The 13311-nt window shown below is 32.6% G+C and overlaps 1 protein-coding gene across 3 annotated transcripts in view; it reads right to left on the reverse strand.

Moving 5' to 3' along the window:
* Positions 1 to 250: 250 nt before the first annotated feature.
* Positions 251 to 13311, reverse strand: part of GKAP1 (G kinase anchoring protein 1) — a 79948-nt gene continuing 66887 nt past the window's right edge. For 2 of the 3 annotated variants that reach the window (XM_082469837.1, XM_082469835.1), the window contains 5 exons: positions 10588 to 10689; positions 6970 to 7033; positions 3617 to 3687; positions 3032 to 3109; positions 251 to 573 (listed from right to left, as the gene is read on the reverse strand). In XM_082469837.1, coding sequence (XP_082325963.1) covers positions 526 to 573; positions 3032 to 3109; positions 3617 to 3687; positions 6970 to 7033; positions 10588 to 10689 — 363 coding nt within the window. In that variant the 3' untranslated portion in view covers positions 251 to 525. The remainder of the gene's footprint in view (positions 574 to 3031; positions 3110 to 3616; positions 3688 to 6969; positions 7034 to 10587; positions 10690 to 13311) is intronic. The other variant, XM_082469836.1, reaches the window with a different exon arrangement.

Consider the following 13311-nt stretch of genomic DNA (forward strand, 5'->3'; position numbering starts at 1 on the left):
TCCAAACAATGTGATACCACACTCTAATATGTATGGTAATTTTTTGTTGCTGTTGTCATTACCCACCCCCACCTTCTATTTCCCCTGAGCATAAGCCATTTGAGGATATCTTGTATGTTCTATAGGGTTTAGCATGCACAAAGTGCTGCGTAAATATTCACTGAGCTTAAATCCAGTTAAATTGATTGTGCTATAAGCAAAAACAATACTTTGACACTGTTTCTGAAATTTTTAAAAAATCAAACATTAATGGAAGAGTAAATTAATTTTATTGACTGATGAAAAACTAAAGTGATAAGAAGTACGAATAGTAAACAATAATCATTGAGTTGTGCTGGAATTCTATTTTTCTTCTTTTCACTTTAAGCCAAAAGGACATAAGATTATAAACCGTTAGTGAGCTAATCATTTTAAGTTTCTTCAACAAAAACTGCATAGTTCAGCAGTTGCACAGCATTAAATATATACATTTTTGCAAAACCCTGAAAGTTTTAATTTTTGTGTTGACCTCAAAGGCTAATGGAATCACCTACACTGGTCGGATTCAGAGTTTCTTTTCCCTTTTCTGCCACCCTGTAAAGAAAAATAGGGTCAATTATTTAGGAAATAACATTTTGGGGGCATTTTCTTTTCAAGAATAAATGAGATCAAAGGCATTTTTGACTATGAAAAGGAAGGAACTTCTTTTCTGAGTTTGTTGCAAATTTGAATGAACATACCACTAAATTATTTATACGTATTTTAAATAGCAATAACCGTTGTTATTTTTACAAACGGTTAAAGTAGGTTGTAGAAAACAGTTATCTATTTGAACTAGTCTGGACTTAGTCTGATCACCAGTATCTTATTTTTTAGAGCTCATTTGCACTGTCCCAGATTTTTTTTTTAAATAAACATTTTGATCAGGACTTCCCTGGTGGCGCAGTGGTTAAGAATCTGCCTGCCAATGCAGGGTTCGATCCCTGGTCTGGGAAGATCCCACGTGCTGCAGAGCAACTAAGCCCGTGAGCCACAACTTCTGAACCTGTGCTCTAGAGCCTGCGAGCCACACCACTGAGCCGGCACGCCACAACTACTGAAGCCTGCGTGCCTTAGAGCCCGCGCGCCGCAACTACTGAGCCCACACGCCACAACTACTGAAGCCCGCGTGCTCAAGGGCCTGTGTGCCACAACTACTGAGCCTTCGTGCTGCAACTACTGAAGCCCGCGCGACTAGAACCCATGCTCCACAACAAGAGAAGCCACTGCAATGAGAAGTCTGTGCACCACAATGAAGAGTAGCCCCTGCTCGCTGCAACTAGAGAAAGCCCACGCGGAGCAACGAAGACCCAATGCAGCCAAAAAAAAAAAAAAAATTGATCAAAATAGACAATTTGCTCCATATGATCAGCAAATTTGGTGATTCACTTCATTACCCTTTTGAGTAATTCAATTTCTAATTCAAGTTCTATATAGTTTTGTTCATATAAGACAGCATTAGAAATCTGATTTTGTTCATCAGTGGGTTGAAAAGAAGATTATACTTTTCATATTTGCTCAGTGACATATATAAATCTGTATTTAATTTCCTCCAAATGAAATGTAATCAATGGTATTTGACTTGAGCCAAAGAAAGAGAAAGGTGGCTTAAAAGACAGGAAGTATTGTTCATTAATTACTTTTAACAACATTTTCTACCTTACTCTGATTCAAAAAGCAAATAATCATTTAAAAAATATGGAAAGCACAAAGGTACAAAAAAATTTAATCATCCATAACTATTCTACCCTCCATTTTAACCATAAATAATGGTTTGATGTATTTATAATACTTTTATAATTTTTCTACATTTTTATAAACTATGGCAATGATACTCAAACTTGGTTAATTACTAGAATCATCTAAGTAGTAATATTTTAAAAATTCTGATGTCTAGACTTTGTCCCAGCCTATTTACTTATGATAATTAGTAGTGGGCTGAACAATCAAACAGTTCACAAGAAATTCTGATGATCAGCCAAGTTTGGGAACTACCTGTCTGTGAAAGCACATTTTTTAGAGTGGTGGTTATATCAAGGGCACATGGGACCCAGACCCATTTAATAATGTTGGCAGCTTCTCTTTGTTTGTTTCACCCTTTTTCTGCCCATAATCTCCCTCTTGGTGTTCAAAAACATGTCCACAACCAACCTTCTTTAAAAAAAAAAAAAAAAAAAAATCAAGTATGAGAATGCTGTTAATTCAGTCCTGACCAAATAAAAGTTTTTCAAAGATTCATTCAGAGAAAAAAAAGTATGAACAGGTTATATGAAACTTGAGATGTATAATGACAGGTGTTAAAAATAAGATGTATTTCCTGACAGCAGGGAAATAAAAAATTTACTAAAAAACTTTCTACATGGTAGATACCCACTATACAGAGGTACCAATGTTATATAGCTTAAAACTCTTACCTTTCGTCTAAACAAGAGTTTTAAAAAAATAATAATAATTCAAAGATCCTTTTCAAAGCTTCCCAGGCAAAGGGAATCTTCCTTCCTGGATTGATGACATGTCAAAGCTGGAGCTAAACAACTTTTATGTTCTCTAGGCCACCAGTGGTGGCTTTCAAACTTTTAAACTATGACCCCACATCAATTAACTCATTTTATATCATGACATAGACACACATACATATGCATATACAAATATATGTATGTTGAAGATATCTAGGAGAGATTGCTGTACCCAAGTGATCAAACTTATTATATAATGGGATAAATGTCATTATGTACCTTCCCTCGATATGATTCACTGGCACATATCTCACATCATCTATGTAGTACTGAAGGTCTTTTTGAGTTACTTTAGTTATTGCTGTATATACCAATATCTAGAATAAACAACATTTTCTACGATGTAAATTATATAACCAATAATAACAAAATTATCAATATGTTTGGTGAATAAATTTTGGACTAAGAATAAAATAGTACATTTATTCTCACATGTATATACCTATTCCAAATGTATTATTTGTGATGAAAACACTTTCATAATTATAAAAGCATACCTGATATTTGGCTAATTCTGCTTGTAATACTTTCACTTTAGATCTTTCTTGTTCTAACGCAGCATGAAGTGAAGTTACCTATAACCAAATATTCAATAAAAAAAGACTTTTTTTGGTCTTTTTTGGTAAATATTCTTAATTGTTATTCACAATGATGATTTTTGACTATGAGATTAATGAGCATTAGAAGAGAACCTCTATCCTCACAAACAATTTCAATTAGGCATTTTATTCAGCTGTATATTAAAGATACGTAGGGCAAGCTCACTGTTCTAAGACAAGACCAAAGAATAAGGATGGGAAGGGGAGAAAATCAAGTCCATGAACAGGATAAGTTCTCTCTGTCCTTTCTATCTCTATATTCGGCCCACATCAACTAAAATACAACCTTATCTTCCCCTATTCTTTAGGACATACATACCTCCCTCAGTTCAGTAAACAGAATTTTCAATCATTTGTTATTACATAATAATAATGAAGTATGGTTTGCAGTATTGATGGGCTGTGTTTTTGTTTAGTCAAGTTTCATAATTCAGGACTAAACAACAGCTTAATATAACCAGTCCTATATATAGTTTTTCTTACCTGTATCGTTAGCTCATTCTTGATACTTTGTGATTCATCAACTTGCAGAAGTATTTCTGCTTTATCTTTCACTGACAAAAAGGAAAAACAGCAGTATAATCTTTTCAATCACTCAAATACTTTAACAATACTTTTAGTGAACCAAGACAGCAATGCAGTCAGGCAAAGATGAATTGTCCTCATACTTAATGTATTCCTTGACCCTATATATACCTCTTTATTTTCACTGGTAAATTCTGATCATTATTATCACCACAGCAGCTTTTATTGGAAATTCTACATTTCTGTGGTGTTAAAATATTAATTGTACAGATATGACAAAAGATTAATTTTTTCCATTTATACTAAAAAGGACAAGGACAGAGAAAATAAAATATTTCACATAGGGAAAAAAACTTTAAAATTCCTCGACTAATCTTAAAGCAAGATTTTAAAAACAATGTAGAGTGTTTTTGTTTGTTTTGTTTTGTTAAATTGTCAAGGTGTGCATATCATAAGGCCCATAAGAATTATTTTTATATGACTTTTCATACCATTAAAGCACTATCAAATAAGTGTTAGCTCATATGAGCACAGTTAATCATATAACATCTGTGGTATCAGAACTGTTCATTTGTCTAGAGGTTTTTCCCGCTTTGGGGAAGCAAGAGATCTGTTCTTTGGCCTCTGTGTTCCCTAAGCTTTAAAAATTTCCACATGGCTGACAATTTACTTAATCTATGGTAAAGGCTAATGCATGAAAAACTAATTCTTCAACTTTGAAAAGCTAGGAGAGACTGAAGAGGTAAAACTAATAAAATGAGTAAAGGAGGAAATGTTCAAATATACGAGTACTGGTATCACCACAGCTCCACCAATATAACTCTGTCATTCAAATTTATTTTTCATAGTTTAATATGATATGCACTAAGGTGAGATGCTGTGTCAAGAAACAAATCACAGTCCCTTAAGAATCAACTTGGGAACTTTTACAAATTATACTTTCTACTCCTCCATCCTCAGAATTAAACGCACTCACTGAGAACTAGTGATTTTTAACAATTATGTAATATTTTAACTACAGTCAATTTTGCTATAATGCTGTTTTGTGTTTCAAAGAGATTGATACATCGGGGAACAACATGAACATAACACGAATTGTGTACTTAATGCTTAAGCACAATTTCATGAACAAATAAAACCGCACCCATGTACACACCTCAAATATCTACCCGCTATTTCAGCGCACTGTGTCAAGAACCACACCAACTTTGCATCCTTCCATCACTTAACAGTAACACACACAAGCTGCAACCCTTCTGAAACCTACTTCTACAGCAAACTTTAGGTTGTCTTCAAAGTAAAGTGCCATATTTATTACAGTATTTATATGTTCAACCATTTTAACATGTATAAAACTGTTACTGTTTTTATTAGGTTCCTTTTTTTTTAATGTGTCACTGATGAAATTTTTGAGTATTGTATGCTCCTAACTCCATTTTCCCCATAAACTTTGTGGTTTTAACTGTATGATTTTATAGAGATTAGTGATTTTTAGGAACACATGTTGTACTGTAACATAACTGACTGTATTTGCATTTATATTATACATGTTAGAGTTTGTAAACTCTAACGTACTGTATTTTTCATGTCATGGTCCTCTATAAAATTGTTCTACTTGGACTACTTATAGTACGGAGTATGGACACTGATATTATTTACTGGTAGCCATTTTTAATCTATTTAAAAAAATTTATTTATTTTATTTATTTATTTTTGACTGTGTTGGGTCTTCGTTGCTGCGCGCGGGATTTCTCTAGTTGCGGCGAGCGGGGGCTACTCTTCGTTGCGGTGCGCGGGCTTCTCACTGCAGTGGCTTCTCTGTTGCAGAGCACGGGCTCTAGGCACACGGGCTTCAGTAGTTATGGCACCCGGGCTCAGCAGTTGTGGCTCGTGGGCTCTAGACCACAGGCTCAGTAATTGTGGTGCACGGGATTAGTTGCTCCATGGCATGTGGGATTTTCCTGGACCAGGGATCGAACCTGTGTCCCCTGCATTGGCAGGCGGATTCTTAACCATTGTGCCACCAGGTAAGTCCCTTTAATCTATTTTTGAGAGTAAGTTTTTATCAGTTAATTTTCTCACTTTTCACAAATGTTTCCTTAAGGAATATTACTTTATTTTTAGGTATTTAAAAATCATACATCCAATGTTCAATGATACCCTTACTTTCTTCAATTAGAAATATATCTTGTAAACAATTATTTTCATAATTTTATTCATTAAATGATCCACATGGAGCTCAGTGACATGCATATCTAAATTAACCTCAGGATATTGATATCTAATTGTTCAAATAATGCCTTTTCCCATTATTATTTAACTTCTATTTTATCACAGTTAAGCTTGTAACAGTTAAGTTATATTATAAAAATCGTAAAATTATAAAAAATGTTTGACTCTACTTCAAGACTATATATTCTGTTCAGCTGGACATGATTTCTGGTTTTTGATAACTGTTATTTAATAGTTTAAATATTTGGTTGGACAATTCCGCTCCCAGTATCTTCATATTTGAAACAATTTGGGGTATCTTGTTTACTTATCCTTTAAGGTGAGCTTCATAACTTCTCAAGTGCTGTACAGTACTCACAGGAGCTATATTTGGGATTTCATTAACATTTGTTAACAAGGGAAATTGTTTATTACACTTAATTTTGTCTATTCAGAAGACTTTCTCATCTATTCATGTCTTTCTCTATGCCTCTTTTATGGTTCATTTTCTTTTGCAAATTTAATACATGCTTCCCTTTCTGTTATTAATGGAAAATTTTCAGAGAGCTTTCAAGGTTAGCGTCACTAGGTATTCACATTCAGGAATGCAACTGATTTGGGGGGTTTCATATAACATCAACTTTACTAATGTTATTATCTCTAACCTTTTTTGATTGATTTCCTTGGCTTCCTGCTGGTAATCTACTGCCAAAAGTTTAGAGTGGCAGCAAAAGTATGATGAGTCGGGGTGGGGAGTGGGAGGGGTAGAAGGAAAACCTAAAATCATGACAGGCCTTCTCCTCTAATAATTAATAAACAGAATCCTAAGCAAATGTTTTCTTGTTTTCCCTCTAAATATACTCCAATAATTTATAAGAATTGAAATTTCAAGAGTTTCTTAGCTGAATAGTTGTAAACTTGTGTAATACTAAGGTGCTGCAAAAGAAACTGTAATAATAAAATTATCAACAATAATCCAGTTTGTATCCTTTTGGGAAACCTTTTTATTTTGTTGAATTAATAAATCATATATCTTGAAAAGTTATCTTCAAATATTTTTAAGATTAACTTTTAATTCTAAAAACACAGAAATCACTTACTTTCACCTTCCTGAAGCATTTTCAACAACTGTGCATTTCTTGCCTTTACTTCTTTATACTTTGCCTAATAATCAAGGAAAAAAGATTTAATTTTTAAAAAGTAAATGATATAATTAATGATTTACTACCAATTTATGGAGCTATGAATTCTAGGCTTGCTCAAAGACATAAATTACTTCTGAAAGAAAAAAGATGGAGGAAAATGTATTCACAACTGTCTTACTACTTAATTAAATCCCTCGTATAATAATACAAATCAATATTATAAATGACTGTATTTAAGAAGAGTAGAATAAAAGTGGAGAAAACTCAGAATAAAACTAAATTTTCCTGAAGAGTCTTTCTCTTTTCTTCCTCAAATAAAATCCTTACACAATTCAAAATAATTATATGAAAACAAAAAGAAAAATGATTCATAGTTCTATACCAGTACTATACTAGAACTCTCTGTATCTGTTCTTCATCTGCCACTGTCCAGTATGTGGCTACTAACTACTGGAAACGTGGTCAGTGTTACTGAGAAAATGACTTTCAACTGTCTTTAGTTTTATTTAATTACAATTTTTATTTTATTTAATTTTTATATATAAAAATTAAGAATTTTACTTTTATGTATTTAAAACCCATGTAGTGTATTAATTTTACACCACGTGTAGTAGTTACTGTATAGCACAGTTTTATATTTGCTCAGTTAAGGCTTTACTAATCTTTTGTTATTTCATTAACTAAATATTTTTAAAGTAATTTTTGAATTACTTTACTTACATTTTGGCTGAAATGAATTAGTAATTTACTGAAATATCTTTCAATTATTTTTCAACTTTAAAAAAATGGCTTAGCTTCTTTTCAAACTACATGAATGACACAATTATACATTATAAACAATTTTGGAATTGTGTTCCCACATTAACATCCATATTCCAGGGAATTTTTCCCCTACACTACTCTTATTCAACGTGTCTTATAGCACACACTGAAGTATTTATAAATATTTAATATATTAGTACATTAGAGAAAACAATATATTTAGTAACTATAGAAATACAAGAGGTCAGGGAAAGAAAACAGATCAATATAAGAAACTTGTCATTTCTTCTCTCAACATGTACACAGATATGTACAGAAGTTACCAGATTCAAAAATCTTTCTTGTAAAACAAATCTGATGTATTTTAAATTAAGTCCAATAGATGACTTTTACTAAATACTCTGTCCAGTAAATTGCTGAGGATAAATCAATAATGTTACTGAGTAATACTGAAGACAATACACTGAATGGAAGAAGTAAACATAAAAGGGAGTAGGATTTTTGAGAAGCTAAGTAATGAAAGAGGGAGATAAGTCAGATGGAAACATAAAAATATGAAGGAGAAAAATAAATACAGTCAACTACAACTATACTCACTATGAATATAGAAATATATCTACTGGGAATATAAAACTGTATCCACTATGAAATTCTCACTCTCAGGGTTTCAGTCAATGTTAATATCTCATCAAACTCTATCTTTAGCTCAAGCCTTTTCTCCAAGGTTCATATCAGTGTATATGGAAGCATGTCTTTAGTTAGTCTTCAAGATCTAAAGCCAGCTCATAAGGCAAAAATTGCAAATGAACAAAATTACCCCTGAATATTCTTTATACTGCGATAAAAATAACATATATAGTTTTGCATTTACAATACTGAACAGTAAATGTATCTATGAAAACATAAGACTATAAAATCCTAGTACTGTGCAATTTATAATAAAGAACATATGAAATATACAGTGCCCTCATTATATTTTTAACTTCATGAAAAAGAGAACACAAAGTTAAACGCACATATGGTGTGACTCCAATGTGTCCAACACAGATGTTCAACATCCTGAACATCTATGCCTGCATCCACAGCCATTTCAAACTCAACATGTCCAAAACGAGATCTACTAGTTCCGTTTCCCCAAACCAGTTCAAAATGTGTTCTTCCTCTTACACTCAGTACCTGTTAATTTTGTTACCAGACAGTCTTCACTCCAGGCCTCAGCTATGTGCATTATCTTCCACAAAACAATTCTCATGTCACTTCCCTTCTAAAACCTTCACTGCCCTCTCCTTGTCTAAAATGCAAGTGCCTTCAAATACTGACCTCAACTAACACCCCCAATCTCACCTTCTACAACTTTGCATTTCTCTAAACGTCAGTAACAATGCACTTCCTACCATTCTCGTGCCTTGTATGCACTGTTCTATCTGGAAAAACTATCTTTTTTTTGGTGAAACCTTTACCAATTTTCAGTAGCAGCAACGGATTCATTCCTGTTTCTGGGCTTCTGGAGCACTCTGTCAGATCTCAATCACAAATTCTACATTGTACTGCAATTACTTATATGATTATCTTCTCCATTAGACTATGAGCTTCTTACTAACTCATCTTTGTATTCACTGTGCCTAACACATGGTAAGTGCTCAAAAAAAGCAAAAGAAAATATAAATGACAAAGAAAAAGCTAAGGCAGAATTGGGTGCAGTTCAAAAAGGTTTTTAACAGGGATAATTCTTAAAGGCATGAGTAGACGAGAATGGGAAATATAAGAACCAGCAGGGCTGGAACTTGACTTTTTTTCACTATTACATACACAGGGTCCAGAAAAGCACCTGGCCTATTACAGGCATTCAACAAATAATTGTTGAGTGAATAAATATTAGTTCAAAAAGAGAATGATACTTGAGATGAATAAGAGATTTTTTTAAAAGCCTAAGAAAGGAGGAGAGTAATAGGTTTGTGGTTTAAAAAAAATTGTATAAATGACAAGTGTTGGCAAGGATGTGAAGAAATTCGTACCCTTGTTCATTGCTGGTGGAAATGTAACATGCTGCAGCTGCTATGGAAAACAGTTTGATGGTTCCTTAAAAAGTTAAACATAGAATTACCATATGATCCAGAAATTCCACTCTTAGGTATATACCAAAAGAATTGAAAGCAGGGACTCAGATACTTTTACACCACTGTTCATAGCTGTATTATTCACAATAGCCAAAAGGTGGAAACAGTGCAAGTGTCCATCAACAGATGAATAAACAAAAAAATATGGTATATACATACAGTGGAGTATTATTCAGCCATAAAAAGGAATTAAGTTCTGATACGTGCTACAACATGGATATGCATGCTGAAAACATGCCAAGTGAAATAAGGCAGACACAAAAGGACAAATATCATATGATTCCACTTATAGGAAGTACCTAGAATAGGCAAATTCACAGAGATTAGAGGTTATCAAGGATTGCAGTAGAAGGGGAAATAGGGAGTTTAATGGGTACAGAGTTTCTGTTTGGGATGATGAAAAAGTTCTGGAAATAGACAGTGGTGATGGTTACACAACACTGAGAAAGTACTTAATGCCACTGAATTGTACATTTAAAAATGGTTAAAATGGCAAATTTAATGTTATATGTATTTTACTATAATAAAAATACACTATCATTCAGATTATATATAATTAATGAGTTAAAAAAACCTAAATAGCAGAAATATTATTTCTATCAATCAAATATTAAACATATTTCAATATAATAAAAACAGAAAATGTACAAATTTATAGAATTATTTTAGTTTACAACAGTAAATATATACAAACCTCCCACTGAGTGATCACATTTTTCAGCTTCTGGATTTCAGCATCTTTTCTTTCAAGTTCCAACTTTAGTCTTTCAATTCTTCCATCTTTTAGAACTACTTCCTAAAGGGGGAAAACACCATTTTAGAACTAAGACAGTTCTGCCAATTCTGATTTACAATATCCTTTTTGAAAGGTTTAAGAGGAAAAAAAAGTCCCAATTTTAATTCATTTTCTAAAGCAACCTAAACTGTTGACTACATTTCCACTTGTACTCAATTTTATAAATGTAATTATGTACAGTACAAGCAAATAAGATATTTATGCCTAATCTCAAACTACAAACATAACCTAGAACAATATCAGGGCTTTGAAATGATATTCCCATCCTGGAATAAACATACTAAAGTGGTCTCTGACAAGTTGTTATTAGTCTATCTTAAAAACCTAAAAGAATTGAAAACTTATGAGAAAAATACAAAATAAATAATACAAAAAACCAAAAATAGCTTTTCTCTATATTAGCAATTAACACATAGAAGATATAACTAGAAAAAACATTTTCTCCGGACAGCAATAAAAAATATCCCTAAGAATAAAATTCAGTAATTTTCAGGATCAATAAATGATAAAATACTGAAAAGGACAGATCAAAGCATGTTTTTAGATAGGAAAACTAAGTATTACTAAATATTAATTTGTACATTCAATAAGATTTCAATAGAAATTTCAATAGAGTTTTTGTTCTTTGGAACTTAGCGAGATAGTCAAAACTTCACCTGGGAGAATACAGGATAGAAACAAAAAGTTAATGCAGTAGAATTTGCCTACCAGATAATTATATATTATACAGCAAAAATAATTAAAACAGCATGCCATGGCACCTATGTTGACACAGCAATGTAACAGAAAAGAAAGTCCAGAAAGAGATTTAAAACACAAGAATTTATTATAATATAACTATGGTATTTTAAAGAAGTGAGAAAAGGCTGAATTACAGAATAATGGTAGTATATAGCACAAATGGCTAACTGGAAAAATCAAGTTAAATGCCTGCCATCTTGTAACATACACCAAAGTAAATAAATTTAAATGCAAAAAGATCAACCCAAAGTCATACTTTTCATAAGAATATATATTGGTTCTCTTTATCTAATGAGTAATGTGGCAACAATTTTATACCAAAAATACTCACTGAGCACCTATGCTGGGTGCTGGGTGTACAATGGTGAACAGAACTGAAAAGATTCTTGCCCTCATGGGACTTGTCTGGTGGAGGAGGCAGATATTACATAAAGAAATGCTGCAATTAGAAACCAAGGTTTAAGCAGTGACGAAAAGAAACACAGGGCTATAAAGGGAATAATGTGGATTATTCCTTGGTGGGTCAGGGAAGCTCTGAGGCGATGACCCTTAAGATGAACCTTGAGTGACTGGGTAGGAATTGGCTAAGTAAAAAGTGGAGGGAGATAAAAGCTTTCCAGGTAGAAAGAACAGTATGTATAAAGGCCCTGAGGCAGAAAAGAGCCTAGAGAATTTGAAGGATAGTAAAGAGGCAAGCATGGTTGGAGCTTAGTGAAGAAGATGATAGTATAAGATGATTTCGGAAGAAAAAATTTAGATCAAAATTAGAAATATACATACTATTATAATGGCCCCAAAATCTCATTTCTAGGAATTTATCTTAAATAGATAAGCGAGGGGGGAGTAACTATGAAAGTGTTCACTGCAGTTAAAACAAAAAATTGGACATCAATTTAAATGCCCAACAATACGGATATAGGCTAAATATATGACAAATTTACAAAACTGAAAACTCTGAAATCACTAAAAATGATGATACAGAACCATAAAACACATCTGTATGATCCCAAAACTGTAATACTATATACAAAGAAAAAATCCTGGAAGGACATACACCAACATTTTAATAACTCTCTTAGAATTATTATGGAAGATTTCACTTTACTGTTTAAAAATTTCCTTTCATCAAAATTGTTTTACACTGAGTATATATCATTGAATAATATAAAATAGTATTTTAATTAAAAAAAATAAAACCACTTAAGTATTAAAATAAACTCTTTATAATATTACTAGCTAACATCTTTGAATAGGAAAGCTCTTCTGAACATAGTATGAAAGGGAGAAAACAAAAAGGAAAAGATTGATAGATTTAACTTGATGAAAAATCTCCAGAAACACTGAAACAAAATCAAAAGGTAAATGAAAAAAACTAGAAAAAACAGTTGCACCTATATGCAGGCATATGACCAATAAAAAATCAAAAAGTGTACAACCTCAGTAGTAAGCAATGTTATATCAAACTGGTATATTTAAATTTTTTCCTCAGTGTGGGTAACTGAAAGCAGTTTAGCTATAAACATTATTATTTAATGTAAAAACATTACAGTTGACCCTTGGACAATGTTGGGGTTAGGGACGCCAACCCTCTGAGAAATCAAAAAATACTCATAGTCGTATATAGTCAGCCTTCTGTATATGCGGTTCCTCTGCATCTGCAGATTCAACCAACCTCGACTGAAAAAAATCCATGTATAAGTAAACCCAAGCAGTTCAAACCTGTGTTGTTCAAGGGTCAATGTATTACTTAATGATCTGAATTGCTCACCATCTCTGTATTTAACTGAAAAGTGGTCCATGTAAGTTTCTACATGATTGGGGAAAAAGTGTAAATCCACAGAAAAGTAGGACCACAGCAAAGTATCAATGGTAGTTTTCTCC

This window comes from Balaenoptera physalus (genome assembly GCF_965194825.1).
Source record: "Balaenoptera physalus genome assembly, chromosome: 7".
NCBI classification, from domain to species: Eukaryota; Metazoa; Chordata; class Mammalia; order Artiodactyla; family Balaenopteridae; genus Balaenoptera; species Balaenoptera physalus.